Here is a 24,822-nt window from a genome sequence, read left to right on the forward strand (position 1 = left end):
GGCGTCGACCCAAAGACTTAGCTTGGCACCAGGAATTGGATGGTGAAGTAATGTTGCACCCGCTAAGGCTTGCTTCGCATCGATGAATGCTTGCTCGGCTGGATCAGTCCACTGAAGGATATCAGCTGGCTTGGTTTGAGTAGCTCTTTTGGATTTCTTTTTGTTTTTTATTCCCTCCAAAAACTTGTGTAGAGGTGTTAAGATGTGTGCAGCTCTGGGCACAAAACGACGATAAAAGTTGAAGAGACCAAGAAAACGTCGTAATTGAGTGATGGTGTTTGGCTTAGGAAAGTTCAGGATGCAATCAACACGATCTGTTAAAGGCTCGATGCCAGATCCAGAAACTTGGTAACCCAAAAATTCAATTGATGAAACACCAAATACACATTTAGAGGGCTTGATGCTGAGGCCATATATTTGCAGACGTTCGAATAACAACCGAAGATGTTCGATGTGCTCTTCTGGTGATTTCGAGGCTACCAGTATGTCATCAACAAAGGCATATACAAATGGAAGTCCACGAGTGACCTCGTCAATAAACCTTTGGAATGTGGCTGCAGCGTTGCAAAGGCCAAATTGCATTCGAGTGCTCTCGAACAACCCAAATGGTGTGATAATAGCACTTTTATGGACATCTTCAGGATGTATAGGAATCTGATGATAGGCCCTGATGAGATCTATGTGAGAAAAGATTTTACTACCATGCAATTCAGATGTAAAGTCCAGAACATTTGGAACACTGTACCGGTCCTTCACAGTCTGTGCATTTAAAGCTCGGTAATCACCAACTGGACGCCATTCATCACTGTCCTTTTTCGGGACCAAGTGCAGAGGTGATGCATAGCAGCTGTTAGATGGTCGTAAATGGCCGAGGTCAAGCATCTGCTGAAATTCTTGCTTCACGATTTTCAATCGATCAGGAGCTAGACGTCTTGGTTTGGCATGCACAGGTGGACCAACAGTCTCGATATGATGCACGACAGAGTGTTTCACAGGTTGTCCTGGTTGTGGTGGTTTGATGATGTCGGGAAACTTGCTGAGAAGGCTGTGGTAGATGGTGTCACCTTCGATGAGTTTGATTGAGTGAACTTCTGCAATGTGAAGATCACAGTCAGCATTGAGTTTTGTTGTCCTATCCAGTAAACATCGTCGTCGGAGATCCGGAACAAGATCAAAGTTGAACAGAAAGTCTGCCCCAATGATGGGTGTGGAAACATTAGCCAGTAGGAAAGTCCAAGTGAAATTACGACGGCGACTGAAATCTAATGTCACCCTCTTTTGACCATAAACATTAATGGATGAAGCATTAGCAGCAGAGAGCTTCATAGTGGCGTCGCAGCGTCGTTGTGATGGTGATGCTGGAAGGATAGAAACATCGGATCCAGTGTCAATCAGGAATCGAATTTTGGAATTTCTGTCCATGGCAAAAAGGCGACGAGATGCCTGTGGCAAGGAGCATGTCGCGATTACTCCTCGCCCGCCCCGTTTTTTTTAAACTTGCACGGCGACACGCACTTTTTGGCGTTGTTGCCGAATTTGTTGTGATACCAGCAGTTTTCCGATCGTGGATGCGGGCTGCGCGCACGTGAGGTACGTTGGCGAGAGTTGCTACGTGAACGCAGGACGTTTTTCAACTCGCGGCGTAACTGAGCCACTTCGTCCCGAAGTTGCGCGACGGAATCCGGCTGTTGCGGTTTCTCAACTGCGTCAACATGCTGAGGGTTCACTTCATGAATTTTGTCGGCGAGTTGAGCAGCTTTCTCGAGAACGAGTGGAGTGACAGCAGCGAGACAGCAGCCGCTGTGGTGGTCGAGTGGTTATAGTGACGGACTCGCGATGCGAGGGTCCGGGTTCGAACCCCACAGTGGTGGTCGGCTGAAGTTGGTTTTCTGTGGTTCCCAACTTCAAGGCGCAAATGCGAGCCGATCTCCCAGTTAAAAAGTCTCGCCACAGAGAGCAACAGTCCTACAACGAAAAATCATTCAATCATAACACTTCACTCATAGTTTGAAAAAAAACTGGTGGCAGATGGCAGCACTACACATAACAAGCATTACAGAGAAACAAAAAAACTTCACGTCAGGTTTCACTACACGTACATTCCCGCATGTACCGATTCGTTGGGGGTTCCACGGGGGGTTGTGGGCGGGGTGCATGTGTGGTGTAGCAGTAGTGGGTAGGGCTCGTAGGTAGGGTAAAAAAGGGCTCGGGGATCCATGATGTTCTTAAGTCAGCCACCTCGTTGGGCAATTTGCCTGTTGTGGCGTTGTATTTGTATTGTAGAATGGACTGAGTTGATGCCGGTAGGTGTTGGAGAAAAAGCTCCATCAGCAATTCGTCGGAGACAGAATGCGATTCTGCTCGTCGTCGCAATTCGCGGAGCATGTCGGATGGTTTCCGATCTCCCAATGACCCGCATGTTAAGAGCTTTCGAAGTTGAGTGGACGACGACTCGCTCGACCGTTTAATCAGTTCCGATTTCAGCCTTTCATACGGATCCGTGGCCGGCGGATTAACGAGAATGTCCCGGACAAGAGCCGCACTTTCCGGAGGCAGATTCGCGACAACATAGTTGTACTTTGTGACAGATTCCGTTATCGGTTTCGAAACAGCGAGAGCGAAAGTGCTTTCACACATGATAAACCACAGCGCTGGATCATGGTGGTTAAAAAGTGGTACCTGAACGGCACTTACTTCCATGATGAAAATCCAGGAAAAGTGATGTCAAGTTCCGGAAAGCGAAAGTTCACTCACGGGAAACGCCAGTAGATTGCCTCGTGCTGCAGTGAAGAAACTGGAACTTGTTTGAAGTCCGCGGTCACCATACTTTGGGTTATGAGGTTGCGTGATTTGAATAAAATGATGGATTCAGGATAATTGATTAATTTCTTAAAATAATTATTTATTTACAACACGAAACATAAGACGAAATAAAAAATCTACGGAGCGACATGTTAAGCTCTTCATGGTTCGATCGCTTCTCCTGCGATTTCCCGCGTGACAATCCAATGGCGTCGGCTTTACAAGTGCCGCCATCTGTGAGATAAAATACAAATCGAATCTCACCACAAGCTAATGAGATCCTGTGGTGCCGTGCTACTGCCACCTTGGTCCGATTGTTATATTCGACCATTCCCACTTTCATCCTTACTTTGTAAAAGTACCTCCTCACTAGGTACTTCATTAGAAGCAGAGGGGATATAACTGTCATTATCTAGGACAGATTGAGAATGAGAAACCCACTTTGGGACAGAATCCTGCGACTTATTGTGTTTCTTTTTTAGCCTTCTTTGCATTTATAAGAAAAGACTTGTTAATGAGCGGCGATGATACATCGGGGTATTCTCCTGGGCCTTGAATTCGGATACAAGCGTGTGCTTACAGGGGGCCTCATCGATTTCGAGGAAGAAACCAAACAGAATACTTAATGAGATCATCTAAGTTAGAAGTGTTAGCCCCATCCGCTAAGTAATGCTCATAGTGTATCATAACGGTACTGAAATTCAGGTTATTTTATAAGAAATTTAAACTAGTGGGGCACTAGGAAAAAAGGGCACTCGCGAAGGGGAGTAAGCTGCATTGTGTTTGCACAAATGACATAGCAGGCAAAAATTTCAAATTTTAATAAAATTAATTAATAAAATATTAATTAATAAATTATTGATAAAAATATTGACTACTGAAATTATTAATTAATAAAAGCATTAACTAATGAAATTATTAAACTCATTAATTAATTATAACTCTCTCTGCGTTAATGCATAAAATATGCAAAACGGAGGGCGGCGATGTACAAACTTGAAAAAAAGCATGCAAGAAATCTATCAGAAGTTTACAGAGCGAGCTGCAATAAAAAATTATGCACAATGGGGATAATGACACATTGTGTTGGCATTGATTCAAAACAATATAAAAAAACATATGCGAGATAGAAGATTATGGCTTGTACAAAAGGATGTGAGTTGAAGCTGCTTCAGGAAAACAAGAAAAGGGCTTTGCCCCACCAGTGGTCATTTTTTACCTTCATTGTGGGACAAAATCCCCACCAGTTAACATGTTAAAAAAAGGCTTGCTGAAATTTGTAGCAACGCTACATTTGTCCTCAACGAGAAGACGACGATTTTCATAGTCAGCTAAGAAAAGTCGACGACATTGGACGTTTCTGGTATATCCATTGGCGTACGCAAAAGGGAGGGGGGTTGGGGTTCTATTACCGATTATAGTGTCATTTAGATTATAGTGTTATTTCGCAGGAAAAAACGTACCCCCCCCCCCTTTGAGAAAATTCTGCGTATGCCTATGGGTATATTGTTATGTTCAAGAGCGAGGTTTGCTAGATTGCTCAAGGCTTCGAAATCGCCAGGGGCCTGACCGGGAGTGGGCAGACAGATGGGACAGATCTTCATGTTTACGCCTGTAAGATTGTGAGCCACAACTTACCTTTACTGATGTGCCATATGGTTTGGCGCTTGAAAGAATTCAGTGAATTAGGATATTGAGAAAACTTAGAAATTAAGATTGTCCTGGTGGCCGAAATAGAAAAAAGAAGAAAAAAATAGGGTAGATCAGCCAGTCAAATCTTTTCCATAGAAGATTAAGCCTCACAAAGGCTGTTTATTCACACAAATAAGTCCGCGTTGGAGCCACGTGCGAGTTCAAAAAGTTCGGTTGGACGACGACCCGTAAACAGGTGTAGAGAATTCTCACGAGATGTTAACGGTTGATCAGCCGAGAAGGAAGTGACCAAGCTATTGGATAGGATTGGACTTGCCTGCATCTTCTCTTTCACAGACAGACGGAATTTAATTTTTCTCGTCGCTGCCCAGCCCGAGGGGACTGCCCTTGCTGGCTACGAAGGGGGTTATAGACAAGTTTGTGTAGATGTGAAGTGCTTGTAAGTTAATGGAAAGGAAAAAAAAACACAAACATACGATCCTATAAATATACCATCAGAATAGTACAATACACAAAGATCAGCCTTCATCAAAATGTTACTCAATGCAATAAAGTTCAGCAGCAAAATCAATAGTGAGAAAAGAAATAATATGCGATAAATGCGAGTATTATAATGGATACAAAAATGAAATCACTTTTGTACAATTCACCAACGTGTTACATAACGCATTAATGAGGAAAATAATAAATCTAACATGCAAAAGAAGAAATAGAAAAACAAGTGTATTAGCCGAGATTATACTAATTGGTGCAATGCAAGATCAACCATGTACATTTAAGAAAATGTTACTCTATGCAATAGAGTTGATCAATAAATTCGATAGCAAGATAAAAGTACAAAAACATTATAATAGATAGACAAAGATTATACAGCTCAGTAATTCAGACTCTAACCATGACATTTTGAGGCCTGAGAAATTTTAGTCTTTAACGTGGGTTGTAGTTGACCAGCTCTCAGATGGTCGACTCGGAGTTCCTCATCCTTTCAAAGTGATCCTCTGAGATTTGTTGGATGTAGCTGAGGATGGTTGGAATATTCAGGTCTTTTCTAATATCAGCCCCCCCCCCCTGATGTACTTTGAGGCACGCACAGGGGTTCTCAGTATTTTATTCTGTTGACTTTGCCGACGCTGCATGTTGGTCTTTGAACATGAGCCCATACTGAGGCGGCGTAGGTCGTAATATTCTAATGATCGATTTAAATTATGACTTTGTTTTTAAGAATTAGTCTTGCACTTGGGAATGTAATGCGTGACATCAGAATCGAAGGATAATGATTGGTTTAGAATACATCCCAAATATTTCACTTCCTTCACAGGTCTTATGGCTTCTCTGCCCACGTAGATTGGAGCTCCAGTGAATTTGGTTCTTCTTGTCACCCAGATGAACTGACACTTGACATTATTAAGCTCAACAACATTATCCTCACACCAGTCTTCAACCTCCTCCATAGTCTCCTGAAGATTTTCTCCGCATTTATCAGATTTTCTGTTGTTGGTGATAATAATTGCATCATCCGCAGAGTCCCAGTATTTTCATTTTGGGGAGCAGGAAACTCATTATGTAGATGGAAAAGAGCTGAGGCTCAAGAACGGATCCTTGGGGAACCGAGGCTCTTATTGGACGAATATAAGAACAAGCATTTCCATTTTTGACCAGAAAATGTCTGTCTTAAAGATAGCTGTTGACGAACAACACGCAGTGATCAGGAAAACCGTATTCAACAAGCTTGGCCAACCGAGTTACGTGATTCGTTTTGTCAAACGCCTTGCTAATGTCCAAGCACATTGCGCAGGTGAATTCCTTGTGGTTGAAGGCTTGTATTGCGAATTCTACGACTCGATGTAGCTGTGTGACACAGGTGTGATTTCTTCTGAATCCATGCTGCTCAGGACCAAATAATTAGAGGAGTCGAGATAGTTATTGAATCGTGTAGGGATATGTTCAGCTTAGATAGATTGCTCAGAAGGCTGATCGGACGAAAGTTTTTGGCTATGAGAGGGTTAGAGCCAGATTTGTGGACAGGTTTGATTTTAAAAGTTTCTGTTCTTTCGGGAAGTGACAAGTTTAGGTTAGTTAGACAAGTTACTGTTAGGTTCGAATTGACCCTCACAAGTTTCGGCAACCAATTCACCTCGTTCGTTTTGAATTTTGGTAATTAAATTGCTTTTCTTTTGCAGATTTTCCAAACTTTCCCTAGGGAGCCTTCACTCGTAGTGGCTTCTTCAACGAAGTTCGTGAAGCGCTCGTTGATGAATTCTTTGATTTCTTTCCTTATTTCCTTTTCCAGTCAATTGAGTGAAACTTTGTCCAAAGGACGACGAAATTTTTGCCAGTATTTTCTTACTTTATTTTTGAGTCTTTTTCCTTCAGCTCAAGAGAGATTCTAAATTTGTTTCCCGGGTATGCAATTTTTCTAGTTGGATTGTGTAAGGTGGATTTAATTCTGTCCGAAAAGATGCAGGTTGCTGCTTCAACTTCCTCCTTGTTTGCATGCTGGAGCTCGAGAACTCCAGCAACAGGCCTACAATGGTATAATTATACATTCATTACACTTCCCTCACTATGAGTTGAGGAAAAACTCATAGTTTAGAAAATTGATGGTAGCACTAAACATAACAAGCATTACACAGAAACAAACTTCACACTTCACGTCAGGTTCACAACACATACACACATTCCAACATGTAGCAATTCGTTAGAAGTTCCGTAGAGGAATATGGACGATGCGCATGTCTGGTGTAGTAGTAGCAGCAGATCTCTGAATTTATTCCAGTCGGTGGCAGAAAGGAACATCTTGAGGCATTGGTAGATCAATTGTGAATATGATTGGATTATGTGTTGAGTTGAGGCCGATGAACGATTCTAAATCAATTTTATTCCGAAAGTTTTTAGATAGACCATAGTCCAGTACATCCGGGTAATGCGTTGGTATGGAGCTGGAGTATTTGTAGGCATTTGTTTCTACACCATCTTTCCAGAATTTTACCACAGGAATTTGATCTGTTACTGCAGGTAAATAATATGAATGCCCTGTAAATTAATATAGCCATTTTGTAACCAAGGCAGGACTTTTGCAATTCCAGTCCCAAGCCAGTAAAATTGAATTGTTGGTGTTGATCAGAAAGGTACGTAAGTTCAGGTAAAGTCTATTTCTAGGTGGCTTGTATATTGCACATAGATATATTGGATGCCCTGTGCTTCCCAACTTCGAGGCGTAAATGCGAGCCGATCTCCCCATTAAAAAGCCTCGCCACAGAGAGCAACAGGCCTACAACGATTAATTATTCAATCATTACACTTCACTTATAGTTAGAAAAACTGGTGGCAGATGGCAGCACTACACATAACAAGCATTACACAGAAACAAACTTCACGTCAGGTTTCACTACACGTACATTCCCGCATGTACCAATTCGTTAGAGGTTCCGCAGAGGAATATGGACGAGGTACATGTGTGGTTTAGTAGTAGTAGATATATTGGATGCCTGTTAATAAAGATGGTAACTACCAGTTTTTCCATGGAGTCAGAGTCTGGTGTATTAAGATCTTTAAGTGGTATATCATTTTTGATGAAGAATGCTACTCCACCTCCTCTTTCGTTTAGTCTATATCTTCTGACGCAGGTGTAGTTAAATATGTTAGTGGTGTGTGAAGGCTTCAACTATGTTTCGCATACGAGGGCTACATCAATTTCCATGTCGTAGAGTGCCTGCCCAAACTCTCTAAGGTCACTTCTCAGACTTGTGTCATTCCATGCCAAAACACGCAGCGGTTTGCTGCTGGCAAGTCTTGGCGTGCTAATTGTTGGAGTGTGAGATTATAGTGATCAAAAATTGCAGTTCGAGTTCAATTTTGTCCCTGGATAGACCCAGTTCCCTCAAGAACGGTTTTAAGAGGTTCGAGAATTGTTCAATATTTTGAGCAGGAGTAGAAGTTGCTGATGTTGGATGGACTAAAACTTTATTTTGTGAGTTGTCATTATTTGGTAAGTCTGTCTGCATACTCTTCTGTACTTTCGATTATGATATAGGTTTGATCACATTTGTGAGTCTGATCAAACACATTTGTTTTGTGTGATCACATAGTTCCGGATGGCCGTAGAAGGGAGAAGTTTGTTGAAGGCACATCCTTATCCTGATTCGTCACGTCCAACTCCTGTTTGAGTTTATCCTGTACAGCATGATGGGTCATGAGATCTTCAAAAATTTCTCAAGTCTTTCTTCTTGTCTCAGAGAATTTGTTCTGCAGCTCCGCTGATAATTCTTCATGGAGAGCTGTGGCTTGACTTTCCCCAAAATATGTAGTCATTCCTTCGTTATTTCCACAGGGGATTCTTGGTCTTGAGTCGGCTGTTTGTCAATGTTGTTAGCCCCTATGTTCCAAGGGTTAAGTCGAGATTTTGACGGTAGATCACTTATTTCAGACTTGTTAGAACTCTTCCCCAAGGAGAGAGGAAAGCCCCTTAAGCTGGGAGGTAGCTTGGAAGCCATCATTTCTACTCGAAGGTCTTTGTGGACAGCCTGTGAAAGTTGCAGTGTGTGGACCACCACACATAATACATTTCATTTTAGATTGATTCCCCTTTGAGGAGAAATCTCTAGTGTTGTGTCCAAGTGCACAAAAGCACAGTTTGGTGAATTAAAACAGTAGTATGATGAATGTCCGATCAATAAACAATTTCTACACTGTAGAGGGAATTTATTACCTCTGTAACGGTCTAATTCAATTGGTACGTTTTGAATATCAACTAAGTAGGCAATTTCCTTGCTGCTGATAGGTACTTCTATCAAGAGCAGTGGTAGAATACGTCCAGAGGAATAATTTCTCATATTGGAGATTTTTTTTATCTCAAAACCCTTATTGATCAAGTCTGATTTAATGTCCTCAAAGCTGGTGTTGGCCAGAAGGCCTCTGATGACGAATTTTAGAGATCTCTCACTATTTAGCCATTCTATGATCTTTTTCAGAAAAGACATTTAATAGTATATTTCTCGATGTTGGTTTGGCTACAGGGAGGAGCTCGCACAATCTCCTAATTTTTTTTTTGAAGTCATTTATCCAGTTCTCACCCCATTTGGTGATAACTATTTGGGGAATACCTATTTCTTTCTTCTTTGGTTCACCCGCGTGAAGTAATCATTGCTGTGGTCCCTATCATCCTCTGATCCGTCAGAAAGTTCCCCATCCTCTTCAGCTACATCCGCAGAGGGTCTTTGATGACCAATCTTCTCTTTTCAATCCCTTCCTTTCAAAGCAGACGGTAATAACTTTTGAATTTGTTGACAGGATCCCTCCAACAAACATCAGAATACTCCTCACTCATTCCTACGTACATTTATTACATTTTATTTCACAATTTTTCATTAATAAGCATTAAATAATCAACAAAAACACTGAGCGCCGAATACGGTGACTGACGAGGATGATCCTAGATGGCGCTCGAGTTATGGTCCACTGTAGGAGCTTTCGCTATTGTGTGGAGTTTGAAGAAGTTCGAATCATTGTTTTGAGTGGAAATACTGGTGTATACTGTAAATGCACAATTCCTATAATACTTAACAAAGTGTGCATCACAATCCTCGGTACTTCAAAGCTGGGTGTTTGCAGCTTTGCACTACAGAAGTTCATTATAAAAACTGAACATTGTCCAAATTTTTTTTTTTTTCATGTGATGCATTGCCAAGACTGTCCGCCAGTGAATAGCTGTAAATATTTCCATATGCATGCAAAAGAATTTTGTTTGCGTTTATTATGGTGACAGCGCCATAAGGTGGTAGACGCTGTCACCACGGTATATGTAAAACACAGTAAAAATAAAAAAGAGAGAGAAAATGGAATATGTGGGAAAACGAATCGAGGAGGATCGTCCTCTACAGTGTGCGTTATTATTCTAATTTTGCTAATAAATCCATGTTTAAGTTTGCTTTAATCAGTGCTCACTATTCGGAGAACCTGGGGTGATAACATATTACATTAACATAATTTTTCTATTGAAATTCAAGCTTCCTTGTTTCAGTTGTTAAGCCATGGTGTATCTTTAATATCACCATCGAAATATTCAAGTTCCTCTTCTTGCTTGAGAGAAAACATTTTGTTAGGCACTAATCTCGGAATAATGACAAATATTCCTTTGTTGTTGTTTTTTCCCTTGGACCACATGCTTGAAATGCAACTTTTCATCTGTTACTCTAATGGGCAACTTTTCAGCAAAAATCGTTTCAAGAGCAGTATATTTATGTCCACTCTGTTGCTCTTATTCCATTAGTTTTTTTCTTTGTTATGCGACATCTGAACTTGAATGGGAAATTATCTTTGGTCACATAAGCGTATTGAATCACACTGAATGTAAATTTTCATTGTGAAACAAAATTTTATCCGAATAGGTTTACAATTATGTTTATTTGGGCAATATTTCAAATTTGGATTTTCTTATAGTTTCGTAACACTGACAAAAATACTTTTAGTTTCACCTGCATTATTTTTGATGTAACCGTATTTCAATTAAACAAACAAGCATATCCCAGTTGGGCATATCATACATTCCTAACTTGTTGAAAATCGAAAAAATCATTACATCAGGTAAACCAGAAACAATCTCTAAATTGTTGCATTAGACCCTATAAGCTGAAAGGTTTTATTTTTGAAATCGAAACAGCCTATGCTTATCACAAGGAAACTTGACTGAGATTTGTGAAAAGTGCAATATTTAAAGAATACTAATTTGCAGCACTATCTTCACCAGTGTAAAAAAATTTAATAATTCAAAAAGAAAAAACAAACACCAAACTTACTTTTCAGGGTGAAAAACTGATTTTTGTTTTCGTTTTCCCTCTCATAATCAGGAATGGATCCTGTGATTAATGCTCCCCTTTCTTGTGATTAATGACAGCAGCTTGATTTTTGTCATTCAGATGTGAAAGAAATATTTGAATTAAAACTAATACTGAAATTTGTCCATGTCCCATTAGGCACCCCCCTCCCCACCCTTTTTCTCCCCCTATATTCGATTTGTGTAGTGAGAAAAGTCTAAAAATATAAAGAGGGGTAGAAATTGAGAGTCTGGATAAAAAGGTCGAGTCCATCTTTTATTAGAAGTACCTCAGATGCTGACGAGGAACAAGCACGATGATAAGTGATAGTAATCCATCCTTTTAGTTTAATTTTTCAAGGGAAGGAAAGAAAAACTGACCTTTTTAGAGAATTTTGTTGATGCTACAAAAAAGCAAATACAGTTTCCCTATAAAATTCAAAAGCTTCATAATTTTAACTGGCTATAACCACATATTATTTGTATTAGCTGTTTAACAACCAATCGCAAATTCTCGTTACGAGCCCCACTCTTTATATCCGACTTTTACATACATAGGCGATTTGACTTTTACATATTAAGCGATACATCTAAAATGATCAGATTATTTTACGTTGGCTATATATATACAGGGTGCATAGGTAACAGGATGTATGGCATATCACCGGCGAACCATTTATTCTAGAGGAACCATTGATTCTTTCAATTAGGAAAAGTATCTGTAAGGTTCAGGAGAAAATAGTGGGAAGAAGGCCTGGGGGAGAAACAGAAGTCGCAAGAGAAAGAAAAGAGAATGAATTGAGACATTCGAAAAGGTGGAAAGGTGTGAAAGTTTGTACCGAAGAGACATGATGGTTTCGTTGGAGATGTTGGATAATAAATGAAATAAAGTGTTTTATTCTTATTTTGGGAGTCTAGAACCCAGTTATTTCGCCTTGAAATTGTAGTAGAAATATAGCCGAGAACCTACGACCGATAAGAAGAAGGGGAAAGTTCACTGTATCCAAATATCGTTTAGTACTCAGGTATGTCATTCATGTTGCAAGTGGTTGTTATTAAAATAAAAAAAATAACTTTTTATACCGACACACCAGGCCCGTCATTTAGGGGGAGGGGGCACGGGGGACGTTGCTTTCCCTGGCTTTTGAAAATACACTAAAAATGGTATATATATACAAATATATACATACATTGAGTACATGTGCTTTGCCCCCCCCCCCCCGGAAAAAGTTGAAATGACGTCCCTGGGACACACTATGCTCAAAAACCCAATTAGAAAGTTGTTGCCCCCATCTCTTCTGATTCTAGCTGAAAAAATTCCACGTTTCTAAGTGCGACATTCATTGAGATATTCAAATTCGAAATACGGAGGAAAGGTGGAAAAAAAAAAATGAATGCGAGAAAACCGTTTTACCCCATCTAATGCTTTTTGGGATCAGGACAAAAATTTTTTTTATTTGGAAGTTATAGGGCGGGTGCTGTATGAAAATTTATTTTTTTTAATCCGGTACATATACAGCCCCTATAAAAATAAGTGACAGCTCTAAACTGGAAACGTTATTTGAATACATTTTTAAATTGAAATTATGTTTCTACAACCAACGAATGGTTCACAAATTTTTTAAGCTGAAACAAATTTCTACCTTGTGTATGGAAAGGATATTGTCAGTCAAACAGAAAATTAAATGATTTAAATCAGTAAAACAAAAATAGTTTTTAACAACAAAATAGTTAGAGTGAATATAGTTATAGAATTTAGATACATTTATCGGAAAAAAATATTTTTACCTCTTTCTGAGGATACCATTTCTTATTCCTATGTCGTCCCTAAGCATTTCTTCTGTTAATTGTAACAGCAGATCACCGTCTACTCTACTGTTGAAGAACTCTGCAGAATATGCTGAAAATCCAGTCTACAAATTAAAAAAAATGGGGATTCAGGTACTTAGAGATATAAAATTCCCGGTAATTATCTGTCGGAGAATATTCTCTGGAAGGGCTACAATAATCACACCTTGAAGATTTTACTTATAAATAAATATAAAAAAAATATCTAAAAATATTTATAAAATGCTATATGTTTTGGAATAAGTTCAAAAGAAAAACCAACAATTAACAATACATTAGTAAGCTATATTTAGTTTGACTTTTCTGCAATAACTGTGTGAAAAGTCAAAGTTGAACATCTCCGTTTTCAGAAGACAGAACTGTTTTTCAACAGGCAATCTAATTATATTCCTGATGGTATGAATAGCAATTAATATTTTTGCATTCTACATTGAAATATAGTTTGGCAGTGTATTTGCCAAGTAGTCGACGATCGAATTTACGAACTGGCCTTCTGTTCCGAACAGCATGCCATAGATATAATGTTAAAATCCGCTCTGTTTTACGAACACTCATTTCTATCAACTCTATATTTTGCGAAGTTCATTCTTATTTCGCTAATTTTATTTTTATTCTTCCAGCCCTTTCCGAATCCGTTATAACCAAAAGTAAACTTCAATTCGGACGTTCTACAGGTCTTAACAGAAAATAGAGAAAAGGTAGGGAGGAGATAGTGTGTGTATATTGGGGTTAAACTGGTAGTTTCAGAAATCGCACGATACATTAGCTTATTGATAAGCAATTTCTGACAAGGAAAGGGTTCCAAGATGACGTCTTCAAAAAGTTTTGAAAAAATTGTCACTGATTCTACTCATTTAAATATGCTCAAAAACAAAAATTTCGGCGGAATTATTATGGGTCACTCAACAAAAATGTTTAAATATTACTATTTCGAATCCAATAGAAGAAAGAATTTAAAAATCCAGCAACCATACAGTCTTAGAGTGACATTATGCACACATGACACGTACAGCACAGACAAAGAGAGAGAAAATAAACTAGTTTAAACTAAAAAAAAATGAGTTTCTGTGACGATTGGTGAGGTGTATACGAAGCGACGAACATGAACCATTCCTTTATTTGGCATTAACATGCGAAACTCACAACACTTCGCCATGAAGGTTAAAATCGAACTCTCGAGAATGTCTTCGTCTCTCGATACAACTTAAATCTCACGTGTCTCGTGAATAAAAGTATTGCTGTACATCCTTGTCAACCGCTTGCCTGTTACATACTCCCCCTCTGGTTTCGCGGACGTCCCGGCAAGGAACCAGCAATAGGCGTTCTTGGAAGTTGTTCAGTGTTCTTGTTAGTTCCAACTTTGAGTGGTCGTCCCTTCTTTCGTGATGGCACTACGGATACAGCATCCGGTTTCGCACATGGTGTGAGAGCAGAAGTACGATATACGCTGACAGAGACACCCGATTTGGCCGGATCAGCGACTATGTACCTCGTAGGCGATCTCTGGGCTAGCACAGGGTACGGCCATCTCGTTGTGGCGTGAACTTTTTCGACCAGTTCTTCCTTCGAGAACTCTGCTTGGAACCGTTGTCAACATAACCTTTGCGTTCATCCCGTTTTTGTTCAACCTTTTGCTTCACAGAAACTCTTGTAAGGCTTCGCATGGGAGTCAACCTGTTTGCACGACTTCTTTGGGCATGGGTGCGACCTTCTGATCGACGCGCGTTAGGATTTTGATCAGAATATTTAATGCCGCTCCCCCTGCATTTATCGTTCCCTTCTCTAGCACTTCTTATACTTGTTTGGGTCCTTGACTCATGGAAGCTATTGCTAGACGTTATTGTTTGGCTTGGCATTTTACAACGATGCAGTATGTGATAATATCCTGGTGATCCTGGACTGCGTCGCCTGGCACCGGAAAGTTCGACTCGTTCGTTCCTGCGGAAACGTAAGTCTAGTACTTGCCTGCCTGTCGGAGTAACTCGTGGTTGCCTTTGCACCGATTGGTGATGGAAGCTTCTTGCGGATCGGTGGATTTCGCTATGGACAGCAGGACGTGGATAGCCAGAAACATGACGTGGATAGTCACGGACGCGACCTATTTGGTTCCTGAGACGTCTAGACCACCGCTGGGGTTCGGATGTCATATCACCATGGTGAATTTCGCCTTCGGGAGTGTTCCCTCCCCCTGGACTGAAAAAATTTTCATTCTTTTTCCACGACCTGTTCAGCACGTTTCCGTTGCTCTCCTTCAACTTGTCGTAGTTGGCAAGAATTCAAGTTAACATGCTCCACTACATCATGTTGAACAGTTTTAATCGTAGACTCGTTCACAAAGTGGAATCGCTTCCGAGTATTTTCCCCGAAGAACCATTGCCTTCGCTTGAGATCCAACACGATACCAGCTTTCTCTAGAAAGTCGATTCCCAAAAGAGTTCTGTTACCGACGAGACGATTCCTGGAAGAACTATAAATTTCGTCCTTAGTCGCTTCCATTGGATGTTGACCAATACCGTTGTGGTCCACACATTCACGGTTGATTGCTGTCCGTTTGCAAGACGCATCTCGATAGTTTCCCGATGGAATTTGGCGTTTTGCTCTTTCAAAATACGATGTAGAGTATCACTTGCGATACAGTGCGTAGCACCGCTGTCGGCACAGGCAGTTCCTACTTTGCCATTTACATGAATTTTTAACAATGCTACGGGTTTTGTTACAGAAGAGCGTAAATTCAGTTTCAACTGACTAAACTGAGCGGTTGTCGCTGTGGTTTCAAGATTACAGGTCCGACACTGCGCTCTAATTGATCCCGGATATCCACATCCATAGCAACTTACAGGTCGCTGTTCATCCAGGCTGATCATGGGAAGTGTCCGTTCATCTGCACGAATCACTGGTTTTGAGACGTCCATGGATATTTCCTCGGTGTTTGCTTTTGACGACCCTCGACATCGTACTGCTGGTTGAATTTCTTTGTGAAAGTACTCCTGACATCTTCATACGCGTCGAGTTTCTCCGCTAGTTCCGATGGGGAGATCAACATGGCCCATTCATCGATGAAATGCTCTTTCATCAAGATCCTTCAAGATACGTTTTCAACTCAGAATAAAAGTCACGCCATGAACTCTCCGAGTTCTTCTGATGCTCTACAAAAAGTTGTCGAAATCTGTCCGCATGTAGCTTAAATCGCTTTAACAGCAGTTCCTTGACATACCGATAGTCCTTGAACTTCTCGTCAGGCTCCCTGGCACAGATCCTAGCCACCTCCTTCGGTAAGCTATTGATGAGATACGTAATCCACAATTCTTCCGAAATCTGGTGTAATCCCATGTGCCGTTCGAACAGGACCAGGAACAATGAAATGTCATCTGATGATTCAAAACGCGGAACCGACACTTGAAAGTCCCGATTTGTCACAGCCGGTCGAACGGAAGCTTGGCACTTCTCCGCTTCTATCCTCAGTCTCTCGAGTTCGAACTGCATTTCTGCTCGCCGGTTCCTCTCTTCGGCATCTTCCCGTCGAATCCTCTCCTCTGTTTCTTCTCGTCGAATTCTTTCTTCTGTTTTTTCTTGTCGAATTCTCTCTTCTACGACGGTCTGTAGCACTCCTTTTGCGAAGACCTCGTCGTATTCTTTACTGGACGTAATAAGTTTCTTCAGCTGTATCACTTTCATGTCGGGTTTGGTAGGTTCGCCCATTTCTTCGGCAAGGCGACGGAGTTCGTCTTTTCGATATTTCGCTAAATAGGACATTTTCACTCACTTGCTACCTAATTAGGATGTCCGCTTAGCTAAAAAACACTCACGCGTCTATTTTAAAACGTTGGGCGCCAATGTGACGATTGGTGAGGTGTATACGAAGCGACGAACATAAAGCATTCCTTTATTTTGCTCTTTTGCATTAACCTGCGAAACACACAACCCTTCGTCAAGAAGGTTAAAATCGAACTCCTCGAGAATGTCTTCGTCTCTCGATACACGTGTCTCGTGAATAAAATTATTGCTGTACATCCTTGTACAGTTACATTGTACAGTTACATCCTTGCCTGTTACATTCCTTCTTTCTCTAGAAAAGAAAAGCTGGAGGGGAAAAAGGGAGAGCTAGAGTGTGAAAAGAATTTTTCTATAGATCTTTCAAAAAAAAGAAGCTCGAGAGGGGATGAACAGCTAATTTTTTTGGTTTTTATTTTTTTCTGGGTGAGATGAATGTACTTCAATTTTCCCGTTTCAAGTAAAAAATATTCAGAAAACCGCGTCTGTCGAACATTCAAAAATTGATGAAAGAAACTGATTTTGATATGCTGCGTGTATACATACAGTATATATACCATCTGGGGCCTCAATCCTTTTGCACCCATTTGATGAATCAATATTTTTCCGGCATTTGCAAGCCATACCAATCTCTAACTCATCACTCTCATAAATTAAATTGGGATACGATTGAATATTTGTCTAAAAAACAAGTACTAAAATGTCATTTTGAGTTGCTGATTTGAGATCAGCTGATTCTCAATCCTTTAGGATCTAATTTATTTTTTATCTTTTCTGTCCGACACAAATGTGGGTGGTTTCTTTCGACCCTTACCCCTGAGGGTGCATAGCATAGATAGCACATTCCAGGATACCTTTTTTTGTCTGTCTTGGCAGCTCTGACACCTGAAAATGTCTTATTTTTTACCGAATATGCTAAAAAATTAAATAAAGACGCGCATTTATGAAGATGTTTTAATTATTTCTCAATTATTGTTACCGCTTGAATCTTAGCAAACCATTTGGTATATAGGGTGATAACTATCGACCACCCAATAATTACTCACGTGATTCCTTGTGGAAAAGTGTTTCCATTGTTTTACAGGGCCGGATCTTGAATCCTGCGAACTACGCGGCCGCAGAAGGCACCAATTGAAAGGGGCCGATTTTTTAGGGCGCTGACTGAAGCGAGGGGCAATTTTTTTATCAGCAAAATATCATTCGTTTACTTTTGAAAAATGTCCAGAACTATAATTAATGAGTTATAACATTTTAAAAATTGATGACGTCACTTCAAAATTCTGCCAAATTCACAGAACGTACACCAAACGTTTAACTTGGCGTTTTTTAAACTGAACAATGATGTAATCCTAACAAACCTTTAGAATTTATTTCATTTAGGTAGTGTCTGTGTCTTTTAAATGTTAATTCATCATGTGTTAGTAACATGAACCTCAAATTAAGAAGTTAACCCAAGTATTTCTTATAACAAATATTGAATTCTCAGATTTTTGAAATTTATACCCTTTTTGAAACTTAAAAATTCATAAAATTCTAACGGATGATCAGATATTGAAGTTCGAGGTTCATGTTACAAAATTTCAGAATTTTTGGTGCAGTAGTAGGTGTTTTTTTTCATATCTTAAACGGATGAGCTCAAAAACTGCAATTTGTGAAAATCGCGTTAACGGTGTTTTTTCTTGTTCACCTTTACACAATAATTCATTATGACATGAATGTCGCTCTACACTTGTTAATACAAGATTTACAGAAGACTGGATGTTGTGAAGATATTTGTTATTTGAGATGTTAATTTTTTAAGGAAGGAAAAAACTCATCTCTGCCTCTACCGGGAGTCGAACCCGGGTCCCTCGATTGCCGGACGAGTGCTCTGACCACTAAGCTACAGAGGAGATAGAGATTTTCCTTCGCTAGAGCGTATATATGCCGAACGGAACCGTGCAATGGACGGTGAAACCGATCAGCTAATAGCTCATGGACGACGAGCCACCAGAGGGCTATATATATGACATGAATGTCGCTCTCCACTTGTTAATACAAGATATTGTATACAAGATATTGTATTAACAAGTGGAGAGCGACATTCATGTCATATATATAGCCCTCTGGTGGCTCGTCGTCCATGAGCTATTAGCTGATCGGTTTCACCGTCCATTGCACGGTTCCGTTCGGCAAATATACGCTCTAGCGAAGGAAAATCTCTATCTCCTCTGTAGCTTAGTGGTCAGAGCAATCGAGGGACCCGGGTTCGACTCCCGGTAGAGGCAGAGATGAGTTTTTTCCTTCCTTAAAAAATTAACATCTCAAATAACAAATATCTTCACAACATCCAGTCTTCTGTAAATCTTGTAATAATTCATTAATTTTTAATTTTATTTTTAAAAAAACAAATGAACCCGAGTTATAGGAAATTTTTTGCATTTGATTTTAACAATTGAATGAAATATTTTTTAAAGTCATGTTTCATAAATCGACTTCAGGGGTCATGACACTCCTTAAATGAATAATGTATATCCAACAATTTTGAGATGAGATTTTTTTCCAGTTCTGATTCAGAAGTTTGGGAAGATTTATGTCATGTATAGCATAGACACTTTAAAGGCTAAAGACCAGTGGTCATTATTATCGAGTGAGACCATATGTGTGCCTGGAGAAGGATTCAATGTTAACTCTGATATATTGTACGTATATATTAACTAACTGAATAATATAAACTAATGATATAAAATGACCCGTATAGTGTAGATTTATTACATAGTAGGTCCATGACATGTCAGGAAAGAAGAGCTTTCTAAGATGAATTGAGAAAGGTCCCATTCTTATTGCTTCTTACATGTTTAATGCTGCTGGGAAATTTTGTGTTCTGGAATTTAAAAGTTGAATCAATCTCCATCTCAAGATGGAGACATTTAAGCCACTTGGAGAGTAAATATTCATCTCCACAAACCTCTCTGATCAATGGGTGAGGTGGAAACAAAAGTTCGAGAATTTCATGCTTGCTTCGGAGAAGATTGAGAAGCCTGATCAGGTTAAAATCGCAATTTTGTTGAACGTCATTGGTGATGAAGGTGTGAACGCATTTTATACATTCCAATATGCAGCTGCCGAAAGTGCTACAAAATATGACGATGTCTTAACAAAGTTTGATAGATATTGTCTCCCTAGACGTAACGTTGTGTTCGAACGTTTCAAATTCTTCTCATGTTCTCAGAAAGAGAACCAAGGTATAGATCAGTTTCCCAACTTTTTTTCTCCCATCGCCCCCCCACTCAAGCAAACCCATAGGATCCTATGTTATACCCGTAGCTTCTACCGCCCTCCTGGAACTTCCCATCGCCCACGTTGGGAATCACTGGCATAGATGTATACTTTACCGAACTGAAAACTTTGGCGGCCTCATGTGACTTTGGAGAGCAAGGGAAACAACTTAATTCGGGATAGGATTGTCTTGGGCATCCGTGATTCCAATCTGCAAGAAAGACTGATTCGAGAATCTCATCTCACAGTAAGCAAAGCAGTTGATAGCATACATACTTGTGAGATTAGCCGACGACAGGCTGTAATTCCTGTGGTCGAAAAAACAAGAGAGAACATTGTCCTGTTTTCAATAAGTTGTGCAATCTGTGCAAAAAGAAAAGTCACTTTGCGGTAATGTGCAATGAAAAAAATTGTTTTCTTAAGCCACAATCTGCTGGTAATCGTAGACAGGTTGATGAGGTCTTTCACAGAGACAACCACCTTCCATACAGCAACAATGACATCGAAAGTTTATACATTGACAGTGTCTTGGAAATTAATATGGTCAGTTCCAGAAATGAATGGCTCAAGGCTATATTAGTTGAAGGAGAAGTAATGGAATTCAAGCTCGATACTGGGGCACAAGTCAATATCATTCCACTGAAAGTATTCAAATCTCTAAACGTTGAATGTAAACAGAACTTATCGCCAACTGATGTTATTCTAATTTTGTATGGCAATCACAAATTAACTCGCGAAGGAGTCATTTTATTATCTTGTAATACTGAAAAATGTTCTAAGTTGAAGTTCCCGTTTGTAATTGTAGATGTTCAGGCCAAACCTATTCTAGGTTTAGAAGCACGCAAACAATTCAATCTTATACAGTTGATAGATGTAACTATCGATTCAAAAGTAAATGTCATTGAAAAATATGAAAGTGCATTTACTGGTTTGGGAAAATTTCCGGGAGAGCCTCATAACATAGTTGTAAAGAATGAATGAGGTTCTCCCCCAGAAAAGTACCCCAGTCGCTGTATAAAAAATTGGGCAAAACATTGGACGAGCTGGTACAATGCGGTACCAGCTATCATTTCAATTTTGAACTATGGTTAAAAAATGACCCATCAATCTGAAAAATAAGGCGGGGGGGGACGATATTTTCGCAGCTGTGTTTTGAGACGTACCAAGTGATGTGTTGAATTGATCTGATGAAAAATGAAAGTAGTTTCGATGATTTTTTTTCGCCAATCTTATAAAAAAAAGGGTGGGGGGGGGGGAGTCACACATGATAGACAGAGATGAAACGCGATACACAGTATTTGTAAACAATGTTTTCATCAGTGGCAATATTTCAATAACTACTGCTCCATAAATATATTGTTACGAAAATTACGTAAATAATCATTATTCATCATGTATTACGTCATTTTACGCCAGTAAATAACCATCAATGGAATTCTCTGTAAATATCGCCAAGTTGGCACGTTTGGCGACGGCTATAAGTTAGCGATATCATGATGTCAAACGAGAAATGGAAAGATGTCACGCGAATCATCGAGATTATTGTAGAAGGTAATTTTTGCCTATATACAGTGGCGTCATTAAATCGAACCCTCGGTCCAGTTAAAATTGTATTGGGAAGACGAGAGCTTATTTGTCGACCGCATTCTATCTGTAGGTCGCATTCTGTCAAGATTTCTGCTTGTAAATACGTATCAATAGCTGCTCTATGAGATAAATCTGTGACGTCCTACATTTTTTTTCATCCTCTGCTCATTTCAAGGACTTGTAAGAGACATAAAAAGAATGTCGCAACGCGTATAATCCGTATGTTCTAACTTTATTTGTTAATACTTGAAATCATAAAGAAGGGGTTGTTTGTCACATTTTTGTGGGAAAATGTGTCAATTTTCACTCCTTAAAAGTATATTTTGTATAAATAAATTTTTAAAAATATTTATTCCCATTCCAACCGCTTGGAAAAAAAAAGCTGCAGATAGTATACGTATGCAGTTAGGTATGAACTACCCCATTAAGAAAACGATGGCTTTTTTTTAAATATACTTTCTGCTGATTATACGCAGGAGAATACAGTCATCATATCCAAAACTGTATCAACGAAATTTTTTTCCTGTAAACTAAAATATTCAGATCGCTTCAATTACGTACATACTATTTCGAAATTCCGTTACATTAGTGCATGTACGCATTACGAAAACGTGCGGTAACAGTGGTTCGATTTGATCCGCAGCATGCTGTTTACAATCGTGATTTTCGCATATGGTTTTCGTAATATGGTTTTTAGGGGGAGGGGGGGGGGAGGGCAATCATAATTTATGAAAATTCATATTCGATTAAAAAATAACTTCAGAATTAATGAAAATTAATATTTTATAAGGAAAAATAATTTTCGAATTAAAGAAATTCTTATCCAATGAAAAAAATAATTCACAAATTAATCAAATGTCATATTTAATCAGGAAATAATCTAATTCTCAATGAAAACTCATATTTAATGGAAAAAGATCTCAGAATAAGCAAAAAATTCTCCAATAATGTAGGGCTCTTTGTTTGCCTCGAAGCCCTGGGCCCCGTTGGGTTTATACGTTAAACGTTACAGAGCCAAGATGCCACAGTATGACTATTGGCCTTCATGAAAAAAAAGTTTTTTGGCGCGCACTGCATTTTAAGGTTGAAAACTCATGCTTTAGACCAAGTTATAGAGCTTTCCAGGTTTTGGGCTTCCTTTACATGGATTCTGGGGTGGGGAGGGGGAGTACACAGGCTAATTTAAAGTTTCAGAAGAGCATAGAGAGAATCTGTCCAAAGAAATGTTTCGAGTTTTTAACCTTCAAAAAGAGTTTCAAATTCATAGAAATAGATTAAAACAGCATTCGTAGAATTTTTTTTCAATATTTTTAACCTATTTTACAATTTTTTTTCCCTCAATTTTTGATCATCTTGAGCCGCATAATCCCCCCCCCCGTGTGTCTCTTATGGGGGGGGGGGGCATCAGAATTTTACATGATGCTAATGAATTTTACAAGTGGGACAGGGCGAAAAAAAGTTATGAAACACTGGTCTACAATGTGTTTATATAGTGAGTACCACTTTATTTTGGCCAGCTGACAGTTTTAAGCAAATGAGCTATGGAATCACGCTATTGCCATTAGAGGGCTAGGAAAGTATAAAAAAAGGAAAGCTTTGTTCCTGAGACGGTAGTATATAGGTTAATATTTTGTGAAAATATGAAAAAAAAGTTATTTTGTCGGACTTTGAACGTGGGATGATTGTGGGAGCTAGGAACCATACAGCGAGTATCACCGAAATCGCCGTATTTGTTAAATGTTCAAGAGCAGCTGTAGCTGAAGTGTAGTTAATGACTGGACAGTCGGAAAAAAAAAAACCTGGGTTTCAGCGTGTAACTTGTGAAAGGCAACAGGACGGAAACAGTCCACGCCAAGAAGAATGGAGGCTGTATTGATTTGATCATTTTTGTCGCACCACTGTCATTTTCTACACACGAGAGCTAATTAGACCGGGACCTAAAATTTATTGCCGATTCCAAACGGCAGCCTGTTTTATACTCACCGAGAGGTTGGTACGCTAATACCTCGATGTGGGACTTCCTGTGGTAGCAATCTTTTTCTGTGGTCATGTCACCGTTTTTGTTGCACCCCGCGTCAGGAAAGTTTCTGACAAAGACGAACCGAGTATCGAACTCGCGACACCTCTAAACATTACTTTGGTTAAAAAAACCATTGGTACTTTAGGCTAGTATCTTATCGACCCGAGTTACCGCGCCCTAGGATGTATTAAAGGCATGAGGTGGCTCAACGAAATATTGGCAAGGTGGTCATAATAAAGTGGCCACTCAGTGTATTGCTATATAGCAATGACGTGTTGAGCAAAATTATTTCCTATACATGTTTAAGTAGACTTTTAAATATTTAGTTGGATCGCTATATGTTTTAATAACATTTTCTATTCCCAAGTTTGTTTTGTTTGTATCATTGATATGTCTATATGCAGTGTCATATTGAATATATTTACTACTTTTTCAATACAAGTGGAGACGAATGCGTCGTGTATTTACCTGCTTTACCCATTGCGATACATCCTCGGCTGTCCACAATGGAACCTGCTGTGAAAGCTTGTGTGGTATTTCCTCTCCAATCAACTGCAGGGCTTGAGCAGCGAACTTCGAAGCTATTGCATTCGGGGAGCTTGCCACTTTCTTCAGAGCTTCTACTGCTCCGACTTCGTGAAATACCTTCAATGAGTAAAGCTTTAATTATTGTTTGTTGACGTAATGGCGTTGCGATTCTACAACCAGTCAATGCATAAACTTTGCACGAAACAAAGATTTTCATGCAGAAAACCACATTCTAAGATCGACCAAAAATGAATTCTGTTGCACTTCGGAACTTGCAAGTGGTAATGTAGAATTGGTAGTAGTGGTAATGTATTCATGATTATCCAAGTCGGGAAGCCACGTAAAACGTCGTGTAAATGCTGAAATCATCGTTTGTTAGCATTGCCACACATGCGATAAAATTCATTGAATTTTTGATCAGGGCCGCAACTGGGAAGGGAGGACGGGTGGCTCAGTTTCCCGGGTGCTGGACTACAGTGGGGACGCCGGATTCACCATTTAACAGCTCCTTCTACATTACAGGGGAGCGCAGAATGTGCACTTG

At 39.6% G+C, this 24,822-nt stretch overlaps 1 protein-coding gene across 4 annotated transcripts in view; it reads right to left on the minus strand.

Annotated features, from left to right (window-relative positions):
* Window positions 1-24,822, minus strand: part of Sarm (sterile alpha and armadillo motif) — a 288,909-nt gene that overhangs the window by 95,753 nt on the left and 168,334 nt on the right. For all 4 annotated transcript variants that reach the window (XM_089244293.1, XM_089244294.1, XM_089244295.1 and 1 more), the window contains 2 exons: window positions 24,219-24,395; window positions 13,055-13,179 (listed from right to left, as the gene is read on the minus strand). In XM_089244293.1, coding sequence (XP_089100419.1) covers window positions 13,055-13,179; window positions 24,219-24,395 — 302 coding nt within the window. The remainder of the gene's footprint in view (window positions 1-13,054; window positions 13,180-24,218; window positions 24,396-24,822) is intronic.

This window comes from Pholcus phalangioides, unplaced genomic scaffold (genome assembly GCF_987345545.1).
Source record: "Pholcus phalangioides strain wild (caught in Gottingen) unplaced genomic scaffold, Ppha-v1.0 ptg000015l_1, whole genome shotgun sequence".
NCBI classification, from domain to species: domain Eukaryota; kingdom Metazoa; phylum Arthropoda; class Arachnida; order Araneae; family Pholcidae; genus Pholcus; species Pholcus phalangioides.